This window comes from Carassius carassius, chromosome 18 (assembly GCF_963082965.1).
Source record: "Carassius carassius chromosome 18, fCarCar2.1, whole genome shotgun sequence".
In the NCBI taxonomy this organism is placed as follows: domain Eukaryota; kingdom Metazoa; phylum Chordata; class Actinopteri; order Cypriniformes; family Cyprinidae; genus Carassius; species Carassius carassius.
Window position 1 is genome coordinate 23,668,899 of NC_081772.1, and position 15,962 is coordinate 23,684,860.

Here is a 15,962-nt window from a genome sequence, read left to right on the forward strand (position 1 = left end):
GCCGAGTATGGTTCTCAGATCTAGTCTCGCTCCTCGACGGCTCTCCGTGGGAGATACCGATCAGGACAGACCTACGCTCACAGGCGCAGGGCATGATAATTCACCCTCACCCAGAGTTGTGGAAGCTGTGGGTGTGGCCCCTGAGGGGGCACAACTGGTAGCAGCTGGTCTCTCAACTGAGGTTGTTGAGACCCTACTCCAATCCAGAGCTCTCAGACATCTCACACTTAAAACCTCTTTTCTGTTGGCTATTACCTCTCTGCGAGGAGTAGGAGATCTTCAGGCCCTCTCGGTGGCCCCTTCTTATCTTGAGTTTGCACCAGGCATGACTAAAGCGTTCATATACCCTCGAGCGGGATATGTTCCCAAGGTTCCCTTTGTTACACCACGACCTGTAGTGCTGCAGGCCTTCTGTCCTCCTCCCTTTCGGGAGCCCGACCAGGCGAAGCTAAATTGTATGTGTCCGGTTCGAGCACTGGACGCATACGTCCACAGAGCTGCCCTGTGGAGAAAAACTGACCAATTGCTTGTGTGCTACGGTCCCCCCAAGAGGGGTTCTCCTGCTTCTAAGCAGACTATTAGTCGTTGGATAGTCGAGGCTATCAACGTTACCTATGAGTCCTCTGGTCGTCCCCCGCTGTCGGGAGCCAAGGCTCACTCTACTCGGGGTATGGCGGCCTCTAAGGCCTTCTTAGCAGGTGTATCCATGCTGGACATCTGCAATGCTGCGGGGTGGCCCACGCCCTCTACATTTGTTAGGTTCTATGGCCTAGATATGCCAGTCACTCCAGGCGCTTCTGTCCTTCTGTCCTGAGCTGTGCTCTTCGGATACACACCAGGCAGGGGTTTGGTTGTCTGGCGGCGTTAGGACTTGTTCCCCAAAGTGCTTTCGACGCAGCTCGAGTTCCTGAAGAGGAACGTCTCTAGGTTACGTATGTAACCCTAGTTCCTCGAGGGAACGAGACGCTGCGTCTCGGAGCCATACCCCCGCTTGCTGGTACTCGAAGCTGATGCCAGCTGCGTGGAAGTACTTTTATAGCTTCCTGGTCGCTTACGTCACCACGTCGGTGACGTCACGCCCTTCCATTGGACTGATTACACACGATATTCAGAGTCGCGTACGCTGAACGCGTTCCCCAAAGCGCTTTCAACGCAGCGTCTCGTTCCCTCAAGGAACTAGGGTTACATACGTAACCTAGAGACGTTTTGTTGCCTTCAGTGTGAATCTACAATTTTCATAGTCATGAAAATAAAGAAAACTCTTTGAATGAGAAGAGTAAATGAATATATATATATATATATATATATATATATATATATATATATATATATATATATATATATATAGATCCATAAAATATTACCTCAATTTATTGTGAGACTAATAAATTACAAACTATAATAAAATAAGCGATGAAATAAAATGACATTAAATGTAAAATTTCCTTGAATTTTCTTTTTTTTATGATGCGATGCAATGGCAGCAAAAATGATTTTAAAGTTAAATCACATGGTTCATTTGTGTTTACAGCAGCGAATGCCATTATGGCCAAAGCTGAATGCATTTCAGAGTATGTTTATTAAAGCAAATGGAAAAACAACACTTAACAAACAGTGCATTTACCCAGAGCCAGACATACACACACACACACACACACACACACGCCTAAACATCTCTCTGTGCATCTAAATAGATGCATTCATATACAGTGCCATTTAAAGGTCTGAGTCCACATGTGATATATAACCTCATTTAAACTCGGAAAGACAAAGTTTTAGCATTCAGACAATTTACAAAGAATACATGTTATGATATAATATTAATACTATTTCTAGACCATTAAATAAGTGAATTGGTGAAACTGACCAGGTGAACTCATATGTGCAAAAAAAAACTTTTTACTTTTTTTTTTTTTAACACCATTAGACATAACAGAAGTCTGTCTAAATCCAATGTACCTCATACAAAATCACTGCCTGTGAAGTATTTTGCTAACTTTTGCAGTAAAGCAGCTGTCTTAGCTTTCAGTCACAGCCAGCGGTAATGTTCTCAAAGAAAAAATATATATTGTTGGTATCACATTTTGTCAAAGCAATGTGGTGGCCACCACAATGTGCCTAGAAAACCAATAAAGCCTCATTAACTATAGAAGGAGCTCATTTATAAGTGCTGAGTTAAGGATATTAACCTGATCTCATCTATAAACATAAGTTTGTTACCCAGCAGGACACTGAGGAGTCCTGATGTCCTCGCAATCCTCTTCAATCCAAGGTTTTTCACCTTGAAGGAGAGAAGGAAGAGAAAGCAAGTATTAATAGTAACTGGGAATGCAGCTTAGGTGTATTCTTCTTTCACTGTCCAATTTTCTAAAGTATCCGTTGATTAAACAGAGAGAAAGAGAAATGACTTTTCAAAGGCAGGAGAGGGTGCAAATGCATTCAAACATAATCAGTCTGGAAATACTGGAACTACATCAGTCCTCTAAAGATAAAGATGACACAGTCCAGGAAGCTTTTGTCAAGTGATAGTGATTAGCTGTCACTGGCTAATGCACAGACAGGAATAAACATGGCTGTGTACATAAGCTTTACTGAAGGTAGTGGAAGTATGAGTTAACAGCCAACATGTGAAATCTTAAATCCCCATTGTGTTTAACCATAGACAGTAAAAGAAATGGACACAGCGACTCCATTGCATTCAACTGAGACAAGTGAAGTTAATTAGAAGCACGCACTTCCTGGGGGTCGAGCGTACTGCGCAGACTCAAACTGAGCTTGATGACGTAGATGTGACGTGAGCAACCTGTCTGACAACTGTAAGTCTTCTAATAGCATAGACTTGCCACATACCGAATTATTTCCAATTCCTCAAATCGTTGTTGAACAATTTTGTCCCGTTGCTTTTGTGGACTCTCATGTAAACATTTTGTGTTTTCAGAGGATTCAAAGAGCAGATGCAGTGCTTTCAACTACAGCCAAATATTTTGTTTGTTTCGTCACAAGGGCTGTATTTCATTAACCAGATGTTTTGAGTCAACAGTAAATTTTACAAGTGCTTGTTTTCTATACTAGCATTTATTTTAAGTTGGTTTATGTAATGTTTTCAAACACTTAAAAACAAGTTAACCACAATTAAATAATTTATTTTAAATGCAATTAGCTGAACTTTATATATATAATATTTATCCACTTAATTAGAACTTAAAGGGATAAGACCTCCCAAACAATACAATAAAAAATTAAATTCAGTCATCATTTACTCACCCTCAAGTTGTTCCAAACCTAAAAGAAGATATTTTTACTTCTATAGAATGAGAAAAAAATACTATGGAAGTCAATGGGGACCAGCAACTGCTTGGTTACCCACATTCTTCAAAATAGAGTTTGTGTTCAACAGAATAAATAGAGGCTTGAAAAAACATGGGGGTGAGTAAATGATGACAGAACTTTAATGTTTGGGTGAACTATTAAATATATAAATGTAATTTCATAATGACTTCTATTGTCTTGGTGGTCTTGGTGCGAGGTTTGACAATTTGCTATATAAAGTGTGACACCATAAATGTATTACATAAACCATATCTTTTTTACAATGTAATAAAACTGAAATGCTTCTAGTGCAAATATTTTAAAATCCAATACAGAAACTGACTTTCAAAAATACACCTATTTATTGGAGGAAATATGTCATGACTACACTATTCTGTCCATCCACACACAAAAAGTGACCTGAAATAATCAGCTGAACATTTGTGAAAATATTAAAAAGCAAAACAGCTGCCAGTGAAAACACCATGTAGGGAAGTTTCCCTGTTTTCTGTCCAGCTGAAGGAAAATGAACTCCAGGCCCAAATAACTTGCTCATGGGCTTTTCAATGAAACAGATACATGTTTGTTCAAAGCAAAATCATAAACCTAACCCGTTTAAGGATTTCATACAACCATTATGGGATTTGATCAACCAAAATGTCTTCATTGACAACCCAAAATATCTATTTTCATTTATATAACATAAATGGCAACTAACATGTAGCAGTGTACAGTAGCTATGAGAATGCAAAGCTTGTCTTGTACCTTCACATATGCTCTTGTAGTTTGAGCAGCAGTCACCCACTTTCACACAGTCTTCAGAGCAGGAGCAGAGGCTGTTGAGCAAACGCTTCTCACCGCAGCGGAATTTCGAACACGTCCAGCTCTGACCTTGAACACAGTGAGTGACGGAGTTAAACAGCAGGGAAGAGACGATGTGGGAAGAAATGACAGTATCGTGGTTGTTGATATAAACTGCTGAACTGCTGAACTGCTGAAAGTTTGGTATCATCAGAGCACTTCGAAGAGTGCTTTCCAAACCAATGGAGCACATACATCGTATTTACTTGCAGACCTTTGATTTAAAACTAATTTTGTATTGGGAAATTGAATCACAAGTGAAAAATAAAGTCAATGGAAGGGGAAAAATGGTTTCTGATTCTTAAAGGGACAGTTTACCTATTTACTCGTCCTGCGTTTTAATTCAACAGATCATTTTGGGCAAACACAGACAATTCTTCATGAGCTTAACATACTCTCAGGCTGTAAGGCCACAGACAAGCAGGTGACAATATGAAATACAGCGGACCCGAAATGTGAGCAACTAAGAGAAGTAAACGACGATTATGATCTAATACTGTTAAATATGTTACAGTTTCAGTTTTCAGTCATTTTCACAGAAACACTGAAAGACCAATATCTGAATGTGCATCAATATGCTCAACCATTAACTATGTGTTTGTGTGTGTGTGTGTGTGTGTGTGTGTGTGTGTTTATCAATCCAACATATTTCAATATTTCAGTTTTAACTGTAGTTGTATTGGCATCCAGTTAAAATAAATGCTTATTCTATTTAATTTCAGTTAAAGTTTATTTTAATTATGTTTTTATAATAACCCAAATGTAGATTCTGCATTTTAGTTGTAATTATTATTATTTACATTATATTACAATATTATTATTTAGTTGTAACTATTATGAAAGATATAGTATTATCATTACAATTAAAGTTCAATCATGAAAAAAAAAAAAGCTTGGCTGTCATGCTTTCAAATAATGATATCACATATTTGTAACAACACATTATATATTACATATCTTACAAATTCCCTAATTTCTTTCTTCTGAAACTTGACTGATCTGAGGAATGCAACATCATGAATGATCTGTTGGAGATGTCAAAATATATTCCACAGACATAAGACAGTCATGAGAATAAGTAAATGATAACAGAATTCTTAACCATAAAAACACTGATGTCTAGCATTTGCTAGCAAGATAAAGATCATGTATGTGTGTGTTTGCAGGCAGTAGAAGTGTTCATCTTGAGACATACCAATAAAGCTTTATTCTAGAACAAAGATGTTAGACATGTATGACATAAACATCTATAGCCGTTTTACCGGCAGTTCCGTTAGGTGCTATCCATTTAAAAATTTGAATTAAAATTATAATTTACACTCAATACGTTATTACTACATACTGTTTTATAATGTAATATAATACTGAGGCGCAGATGACTACCACTTTTTGCAATAAATAGTTTTTGTCTTCTGTGTAAAAAGAACTTTCCTGGGTATATATTTTTTTGTAACAAAACAATTCGGTTTCATAAACTTGGTACTAATAGCTTAACATTATTTACCTTTGCCTACCTTTAGGGTCTTTGCGAGTATATTCCAATATCAATATGCCTCAATTAGTTATACATTAAGAGTTGTTGTTTTTTATGTAAAGATGGCTTACTGCTTTGAATAATAATTTATGTTGTTTAAATAAGTATTTTCTGGAAGTATTCCTGAGCCCATGTTGTGATTTCCATTACAGTAGCATTCCTGTTTGTGATGCAGTGCCGTCTAAGGGCCCCGAAGATCCCTTATATCCCTTATATGTTGTGATATTATGCACTGTAGATGATGATAACAAACTCTTTGCAATTTTTCTCTGAGAAACTCCTTTCTGATATTGCTCCACTATTTTTCGCCGCAGCATTGGGGGAATTGATGATCCTCTGCCCATTTTGACTTCTGAGAGACACTAACACTCTGAGAGGCTCTTTTTATACCCAATCATGTTGCCAGTTGACCTAATAAGTTGCAAATCGGTTCTCCAGCTGTTCCTTATATGTATATTTAACTTTTCCGGCCTCTTATTGCTACCTGTCCCAACTTTTTTGGAATGTGTAGCTCTCATGAAATCAAAAATGAGCCAATAGTTGGCATTACATTTCAAAATGTCTCACTTTCAACATTTGTTATGTTATCTATATTCTATTGTGAATAAACGTTTATGAGATTTGTAAATTATTACATTCCTTTTTTTACTCACAATTTGTACAGTCTCCCAACTTTTTTGTGACTGGCCAGATGGCACAGTTCTTTGTAATTGACTGGTCTACTGCGTACAGCACCCTGGAGATTTGTCAATTCATAGAAAACATGGTATGGATTGTAGCTTACCAACTCGAGCCAGAATCTGTTGATGAAACATTTGAACTGGCTGATCCACAAGAGACTGATTCACAAGCATGACTGGAGCAGGACATTTCTCAGTGGTAAATGTCAAGTGTTGACAAGTATGCTAATTATGAGATATTACAGCATCTTCTCGAAATGATGTTAACCACATAGAAATTTTACAGTGTTGACTGTGTTTGTGGGCAGGCAAGTTGGCGACCTAAAACATGGGCGGACATTATGCAAATGCATTACTTTGTGACGTAAGGTCATAACAGAATAAGATTCAATTTCCTTTCTGTTCACCTTAAAAGAAAAGAGTTTACAGCGCATGCATTTATTACAGTGACCAGTCGCAATCACGCACTAAACAACGCTGTGAAATCCAGTAAGAAGCACTCGAGTTCTCCAGTTCAAATCATGTCTCTTTAAGTAGTTTAAAGTTAAATAAATCTGAGCTGTTATTCTCGTCAACACTGATGCAGAAAGCAGCATAAACAGTGCTACAACGATTCAGTTAGAAGGCGTTTCGATCCCCAAATCCCCCACATTTACCATAGTTTTACTGTAGTAATGGATTGTAATTAGATTATTTTGTCAATTATCCTATCAGTTTATGTGGATTTGTAATTGAATGTCTTTAGGCTACTGTTTTTCAATACAAACACAATAGAATCCATATAGTTAGGGTATTTTTTTACCATGGTAATGAGATGCTGTACTGTTGGTCATGACCTACAAATGTATGAAAGATGAGGTTTTTACAGATTTCACAATGGTACTGTTTTTGTTAATGAAAATAAATGCACATCTGTCAGGGGTTTGCACTGACACTGTTTGTCTTGTTTTTCTTTCTCGTGTCTATGTCTTGTTTCAGCACATGGTCTTGTTTTTCTTGTCCATGTGCTTCCTTAGCCCCTCCTCCTTGTTTCCTCTTTATCACACCCTCTTGTTAGCCTAGTTTGTCTAATTGTGCTCACCTGTTCCTCATGTATTTTCCTCCCTATTTATAGTGTACCTTTCCCTTTTGTGTTTGCTGGTCCGTGGTCATTCTCACCCCCTCTGTCTCTGTCTTCTGTCTTCTGTCTCTGTCTCGGTCTTCTGTCTTCTGTCTTCTGTCTTCTGTCTTCTGTCTTCTGTCTCTGGCTCTGTCTCTGTCTCTGGCTGAATATGTGTCCGTGTCTCCCTGTCTGGTTGGTCTTGTGCCCTTGTTTTGTCTAGTCCTTGTAATTCCATGTTTTTGTCTCGCTCCTTGTTTTAGTAATTTGTTTGTTCTTACCTTTTGCTTTTATTTGTAATATTTTAGTTTTTCTAGCCTTGAGTCTTGGTTTTGTTTGATTATTCTGAGTTGGTTAAATTTGTAATTTCTTACTTTGTTACTTAACCTTATATTGGTTTGTTTTTCCTTGTCTTGAGTTTTATTTGTGTTTTTGTGGAGCTTTGTTCTGTCTAGTCTTGTGTTCGGGTTCCTGACCTGTCCCCATGTGTCCTGCCCTGGTTCTACCAGCCTGGCATCTGGTCTGTCTCCAGAGTCAGTGGTCAAAAAGTTTCTGAGCTCTGCTCTATGGTGCCTTGTGTGGCCTTCTCTATCAGCCTGGTCTTGCTGCCCCCTCTGTTGCCAAATTATTCTGCCAGTTGTTTCCTGAAGCCTTCCCAGTGGCCTTCCCTAGCTGTTCCTATTTATTGTGTTCCTGTTGTGGTATCTTGTGCACTTCACTACCTCCTTATATCAGTCTGTCTCATCAATAAAACCTTGTTATATCTCACTGCAATTGGGTCCTCCTTCCTAGATACCTGACACACATCTGCATACCAACTCATCCTCCTGATACTCTGAATTCAAGCTCCTGTTCTAATGTACATTTCTATGAGACAAAACATATAATATTATTACGTGTCCAGTGCTACTAAATCAAGTGCTAGTGCCACTGCTCTCGAATGTTAGTCTGGAGCCCTGATAATATAAATTGTTCTGTAAAATGTTACTGTAACTTGAAATTTCATCTGTTTAATTGTAAATTAAATATATAGCTTTGGTAAACCATTTTCTTTTATTTCTTTGTTTCTTTTAGTTTCAGTATAACATTGTTATACCATGCATTATTTTACCTTTTTTTGTTTAAAGAAGAAACCAAACCAATATATAGTTGAGCTTTGAGGCTTAATGCTATAGAAATGCAATAAAAGTTCAGCAAGAGTGTTTTCAGCCTCAACTATATATTGGTTTGGTTTCTTCTTTAAACAAAACATGTAAAATTATGCATGGTCTGTCATGTATACTACATCGTTTTGTGTCGGTTTTGTGGTTTCATGTGGAGGCAGATATTTCATGACACGAGGGAAAAAAAAGGTTGGATAGGAAAGATCTGGCTTTGTGTGGATGTAGGCTCTGAAGGTCACTGATCCTTTACATGCAATTCACCAAATGAAAGCGAAATCCACCCATCCCACACATGATGCTGCACACAGGGCAAGGAACATTCGGTTACTGTGTTGGAAAGTAGAGCTGATTAAAAACATCAGGGGAAACAGCTACAGGGAGGGGCTTTAAACCCAAACTCAGAGACATGCACAGCTCTAACCCTTTACTGAGGGAATTTCAACAGATGTGTGTTGATGGTATAAACAGACATTCTTGTTTCTAAGGTTTGCAGGCTTTTTCAGGCTGTTACAGCCCTGAATACATTTTCATTGTCTGTACACATACTATGCATATAACTTCATTTCCCTTTTCTTTATCTATCCCAGACACATCATCAAACACAGCTGGTTTCCCAGGCTCCCATAAAAAAGTATACTTCCTCAAAGAGAAAGTGGGAGTGTGATGTTACCATAAACCGAGGGAGAGTTCACATCTAGTATTAACTATCTCAGGTGATGTATTTACAAAACGAGTAAGCAAAATGTCTCCAATCACCCAAAGAATACACTAAGTTAAACTTTTTTTTGACCCATATAAAGGTTAGCTCACCCAAAAAATACAGGTTTGAGTTTCAATTTTGAGTGAACTATTGCTTTAAGCAGGACTTAAGTACATTGTTATTTAAAATACACTTTAAAGTGAACTTTTTAATTCAACATTATTATAAAGGACATTGTTTAAAAGTGTACTTAAGTGTGTTAAGAAACATATTCATGAAATTGTATCCTTTAGTATACTAATGCGGCCTTTGATTTAATTTACATTACACTATTTGCAATTACAGTGTCAATTAACTACTTAAAACATTAAAATAATCTTTCATTGTTTACACATCATTGTGTTGGGAGTTTCATTCTTCTGTGGAACATAAAAGGTGAAAGGGGAGTGTAGATGGTGTTGCCAGGCTCCGGAAATGACAAAACATCTCTGCAAAAGTCATCCTTGTCCCTTACTGACTAAATGATGACTTCTTCTTTTGTTTTCTGCTTTATCAGCAATCAGTGACACATTGACGTTAAAGCTGATGTATGCAGGGATGAAATCAGAGACATCCCATTTAATCTGACCAGAAAAAGTCACACAAGATGCACAAAATGTCACTTACTTGGTTCCTGACACACTTCGTTGTAGTCCAGACAGCAGGTGCCTTCATTTACACACGCAGGGTCACAGTGGCACACTGCATTAGAGTCACGACTTTTGGACAAGCAGCGATTTCTACAGCTCTCAGTAACTAGAAAACACACAAAATAAACAACATGACAAGATGATATATCAAATGTAATGTGGATATATAACACAAAGGATAACTGTATATTAAATTAAATTAAATTAAATTAAATTAAATTAAATTAAATTAAATTAAATTAAATTAAATTAAATTAATGCATTTAGCAGACGCTTTTATCCACAACATTTTGTTAAAATAATTTTACTCAGGCTATCAATTTTTACCTATCATGTTTTCCTTGGGAATCGAACCCCCAACATTGCGCTTGATAAGGCAATGCGCGACCAATTGAGCTACAGGAACACATATGTATATATATATATATGAATATATGTACCATTATATGAAAAATATTATAAAGGGTGGGCTTTAAAATCACAACCAGATTAAAAAAAAGTAGTAAGCAGTAAACTGAGACACCTTTATCACTGCAACGGAGTTTTAGTATAAATATGATGGTGAGAATTAAAGCCAGCAAGCCAAGCAGAAGGACCTATAGAGAGAAAGAAAAAAAAGAAAAGAAAACAATTGTAGTTAAAAGATTCAGGGTAGAGGGAATCATCTGCATTAATATTCTGTAATTTGCTTCAATCTCATGAAACATTTAATAATAAAAGTTTATTTGAATATATTGAATATATAAAAGTTTATATAAATATACAGTACAGACCAAAAGTTTGGAAACATTACTATTTTTAATGTTTTTGAAAGAAGTTTCTTCTGCTCATCAAGCCTGCATTTATTTGATCAAAAATACAGAAAAAAATGTAATATTGTGATATATTATTACAATTTAAAATAATTGTCTATAAATTTATTATATTTTAAATTATCATTTATTTCTGTGATGCAAATCTGAATTTTTAGGATCATTAGGCTATCACATGATCCTTTAGAAATCATTCTAATATGATGATTCATTATCAAAGTTGGAAACAGTTCTGCTGCTTAATATTTTTTCAGATTATGTGATACTTTTTTAGGATACTTTGATGAATAAAAAAAAAAAAAAAAAAAAAAGAAGTTATGTTTTTAAAATATAAATATTTTGTAATAACAATATACACTACTGGTCAGTAATTTGGGGGCAGTCATATTTTTTTCAGTACTTTTTTATCAATACTTTTATTCAGCAAGGATGTGTTAAATTGATAAAAAGTGATAGTAAAGAAAATATATTATTAGAATATATATTATTAGAATTTTGTTTATTTTTGAATAAATGCAGTTCTTTTTAACCTTTTATTCATCAAATATATTAGACAGTTTCCAACATTCATAATAAATCAGAATATTAGAATGATTTCTAAATGATCATGTGATATATATATATATATATTAAAATAGAAAACTATTATTTTAAGTTGTAATAATATTTCACAATATTACTGTTTTTTTTTTTTTGTATTTTTGATCAAATAAATGCAGGCTTGATGAGCAGAAGAAACTTCTTTCAAAAACATTAAAAATAGTAATGTTTCCAAACTTTTGGTCTGTACTGTATATATTAAAAAAAAATCCAGTATTTTTGCAAACCTTGATTTTATATACAGGACTTTGATGAATGGAAAGTTCAAAAGAACAGCATTTATTTGAAATCGAAATCTTCTGTAACATTTTAAATCTTTACTGTCACTTTCCTGACTCTTCCTGACTGTGTGGAGTGTGATTCACTAAACGTTTACACACTTTTCATTCCCTCTTAGCTTTAAAGTAAATTGTTCCACTTAAATAGAGGGTTGCTGAAGTATGAGATGAGAAGTTGAAAGTAGGGATGGGACGGTATGAAAATTTAATATCACGATTATAGTGACTAAAATTATCACGATTATCAATATTATCACGGTTTTGTTGAAACGAGATGAAAGTGTTCAAAAATAGTTGATGCTCACACTGAAAACATTTCAGCAAGTTTTATATTTAATAATCAACAAACAACTAATAAAACAAGCAACTCTATGCACTTAATTTAAAGAAAGATTAAATTCTGTGGCATTTCCTTCCTTACAATGAAAAGTGTAGAAGCATAGAAAAGTCACTGACTTTCGCCATTCCTTCTCGAAAAAAAACAAAAAAAACATTGTGCGCTGCGCTTGCGTCAGACTGTTGCTGGCTGGACATGGTTGAATAGTGAGTTATTAAAACCGCGATAATCAAACACGGTTTTAATGATAATTCATTTTTAAACGATATTACTAACCTTCAGCACATTTTATCACGGTTATCAATAAAACCGGTTATCATCCCATCCCTAGTTGAAAGTGACGTGACATTCAGCCAAGTATGGTGACCCATACTCAGAATTTGTGCTCTGCATTTAACCCATCCGAAGTGCAGACACACAGAGCAGTAAACACACACACACACACCCAGAGCAGTGGGCAGCCATTTATGCTGCGGCGCCCAGGGAGCAGTTGGGGGTTCGATGCCTTGCTCAAGGGCACCTCAGTCGTGGTATTGAGGGTGGAGAGAGAACTGTACATGCACTCCCCCCACCCACAATTCCTGCCAGCCCAAGACTCAAACTCACAACCTTTCGATTGGGAGTCCGACTCTCTAACCATTAGGCCACGACTTCCCGTTTGGGAAACATTAGACAATATGCAGCTTTGCTGAATTTAGAATGTCATACTAAATCAAAACCGGGTCATTTGAGTCAATATACTAGCAAAGTAAAAAAAAAAAAAAAAAAAATATATATATATATATATATATATATATACATATATATATATATATATATATATATATATATATATATATATATATATATATATATATATATATATATATATATATATGTGTGTGTGTGTGTGTGTGTGTGTGTGTGTGTTTGTGTGTGTATCAAGATCAAATATTACATAATGTACACCATTCACAAATTTGCATCTTCGTCTTTGAAATAACAAAACAATGAATTGTTGTTCTTGACCAGCTCAATTCAAATAATGTAACACTACATTACACAATGACGTACTCTGTATGTTGGCTTCTAGAGGTAATGATCAACCTTTCTTCTGAATCTCTAGTGCAGCCAGATCTTACTTGTTTGTTTTCACAGCTTTATAAACAGTGCAATGTTTTACAGAAAGAAAACAACTGGTTCTAGCACTGTTTGATAAATTTATTCCCTTGACTTTTTGTTTTAAGATTCTATTCCTTTCCATGACTTTTCCTGGCTTGGATATCACATTTGTTTCCAGGTTTCCACTGGTCATGGAAATCCAGATGGGTAATGATGCAAATGTGAGCTAAAATCTCAGCTAAAACAGTCTACTTCTAACAGCAGGAATGGTGAAACAGAATTTACAAAAACAAAGAAAAAAGAAATGGGGAAAAACAGACAGAGAAACTTTACACACAATATAATTCTCCTAAAAATATACACATACATTTTTGATGAAGTGCCACTTAAGCCTCAATATCTCATTCTAAAAAAATGCTGGGTTATTTTTTCACCCAACTTTGGGTCAAATTTGGAATAACTCAACTTTTGGGTTTAGAATTGAATGCACAAATTTAACCCAACGGTTGGGTTTAATCCATATGTGACCCAATGTTGGGTCAAAATAACCCAGCATTTTTTTAGAGTGTAGTTTAGCCCATGTGTATAATATATACAGACTATACACTCTACTATAGTCTTGTCCACAAACTGTATGTAAACTCACTTGAAATAAATAAATAAAAATAACAAAATGAAGTCTTTATCCTTATACAAACCAGTAAGAATAAAGGTTAAATGAGTACCAACGAGTCAGTCATGGGTTACTTGTTTAACCCAGTCTCAGACACCCGCTTTTATTTCCCCCATAGCGTCCAATGAGGCTTCGCTTACCGCACAGAGGATTTTCAGGTATCTTGACTGTGTTTTTGTGGCGCTCTGTGTCCGTTTGGACCTCTGTGGTGTCCCCAGTAGGTTGGCGGCGTGCTCGCTCATGTGTTCATCCCGCTTGGCTGAGTCCATTATTGCTCGCGCGCTCGCTCAGAGTGCGTCACACAGGTTTGTTTCGCAAGGACTCATTTCAAACTTTGTTCTCTGGTGACTTTGTAGTCAGTGCAGTTCAAGGACCGCCCAGCAGCAGGCTAGTCAACCAAAGGTAACACGAGCGGCAGCACATGCCCTCTGCTCCTGTTGTAATTATATTGTAACCAGAGAAAGGGCCGTCGACGACTGGGGCAAAGAATGGGTGCACTGAAATTACCTTTGTAATCTGGCGACATATGATGTATATCGTGTTTGGAACAGCGTCTTTGACTGATTTATGAAAGCTCTTCTTTAATTTCACTGACGCTTGCAACATTAGGAGCGTTGGGTATACACTGTCAGAAAAAAAAGGTGCAAAGATTGTACTTTTAACAGCTTGTCACTGGGGGAGTGTCTTTAATTGGATTCATTTGTTGCTTCTTTACCCCTAAAGGGTGCATATTAATACCTTAGAATAGTGAGATGTACTCTTAATGTAGTAATAAGTACGTTTATGTTACTATTATAAAAGCAAATAGGTGTGCCTGTTGAAAAAGGAAAAAAAACAGCATATGCTGGTTAGGTATGTTTTGAAGCCGGGATGCTGGTTTAAGCTCGTCCTTAGCTGGTCCTAAACTGGTCCAACCACCTTAAGACCAGCAAAGGACCAGCATAAACCAGTAAAGCACCATCTTAAACCAGCAAAGGACCAGCATAAACCAGTAAAGCACCAGCATAAACCAGCAAAGGACCAGCATAAACCAGTAAAGCACCAGCATAAACCAGCAATGCACCAGCATAAACCACCGAAGGATATTGCCCAAGTGACAAGCTATTGTACCCCTAAAGATAAAATGTTTGCACTTTTTTTGCAGACAGTGTTTTGAACTGTTTTGGGGAGGAAAACCTTTGTTTGGATATGTCAAATAGACTCTGCATGTTAAAGTGTGGGAGATTAACCGTAAGGTACATGCCAATACTGGTTTTGGCTGTAATTTGCATTGCAAAACACCTATCCAGCCACTGAGTAACATGCAAAATATGCTGCACCATCAAGGTCCAAGTCTTTATTTATTAATGAATGCATTCTGTCAGATTCCGCACGAATTGGTGCATTACGTTATGACGACCTCAATATGCATAAAAGAGGCTTGTATCTGCTTTACTACATGGATGTATTGCACAACTATGCCTCCTCATGGTCAGTCGATGCATGTACACTTAACTATTTACTCGACATTCAGTAATTACGTATATGAGCGTGACCTGAAGGTTAGAGTTAGGCTAAGTCATTTGACTATATACAGATCTAAATACAGATCTGTATTTAATTTTTGGTATTTTTTTTATATATGACCTCAGTATAAGAAATGGTTTTTGAATCAACAAACCATAAAATTATGAATAAAACTTTTTTTTTGCCTATGACAGTTTTATTATTTCTATCAGTGTTTCTATCCAAATGAAGATGGCAGTTTTTTTGCTGATTGTTACTGTGGGATATCTGTGGTATCTGTTGTCTGAACATGGGCAGAGCCAGCGAGGCTGATTATCTGAGCTGACAGTATCACATTCCTAATTCATTTAGTCTCACTTACCACATCCTTCAGGAAATGAAGGAGGAATGAACAATACAGAGAGAGGTCATTACATTAAGCTCAATTATTGATCAACATCAATTGAATTTTTATAATGTAATTTTTTTTATTATTCGAAATTAGGACAGTTTTGGAAGATTTTACTAAATTGTATGTATTAATCTTAATGCGATGTGGGCATTTGAGCATACATAGGCACTGCATTTCATTTGAAATGTTTTGTGGGACTAATCATAAGCTAAGTGAGGCTGTTCTAAAA

The 15,962-nt window shown here is 36.3% G+C and overlaps 1 protein-coding gene across 1 annotated transcript in view; it reads right to left on the bottom strand.

The window, feature by feature from the left end:
• Nucleotides 1–14,211, bottom strand: part of LOC132092710 (ectonucleotide pyrophosphatase/phosphodiesterase family member 1-like) — an 80,596-nt gene extending 66,385 nt beyond the window's left edge. The window contains exons 1-5 of the mRNA XM_059499064.1: nt 13,977–14,211; nt 10,559–10,631; nt 10,013–10,141; nt 4,075–4,200; nt 2,221–2,281 (exon numbers count right to left, since the gene is read on the bottom strand). Coding sequence (XP_059355047.1) covers nt 2,221–2,281; nt 4,075–4,200; nt 10,013–10,141; nt 10,559–10,631; nt 13,977–14,105 — 518 coding nt within the window. The 5' untranslated portion in view covers nt 14,106–14,211. The remainder of the gene's footprint in view (nt 1–2,220; nt 2,282–4,074; nt 4,201–10,012; nt 10,142–10,558; nt 10,632–13,976) is intronic.
• Between the last annotated feature and the right edge of the window lie 1,751 nt (nt 14,212–15,962).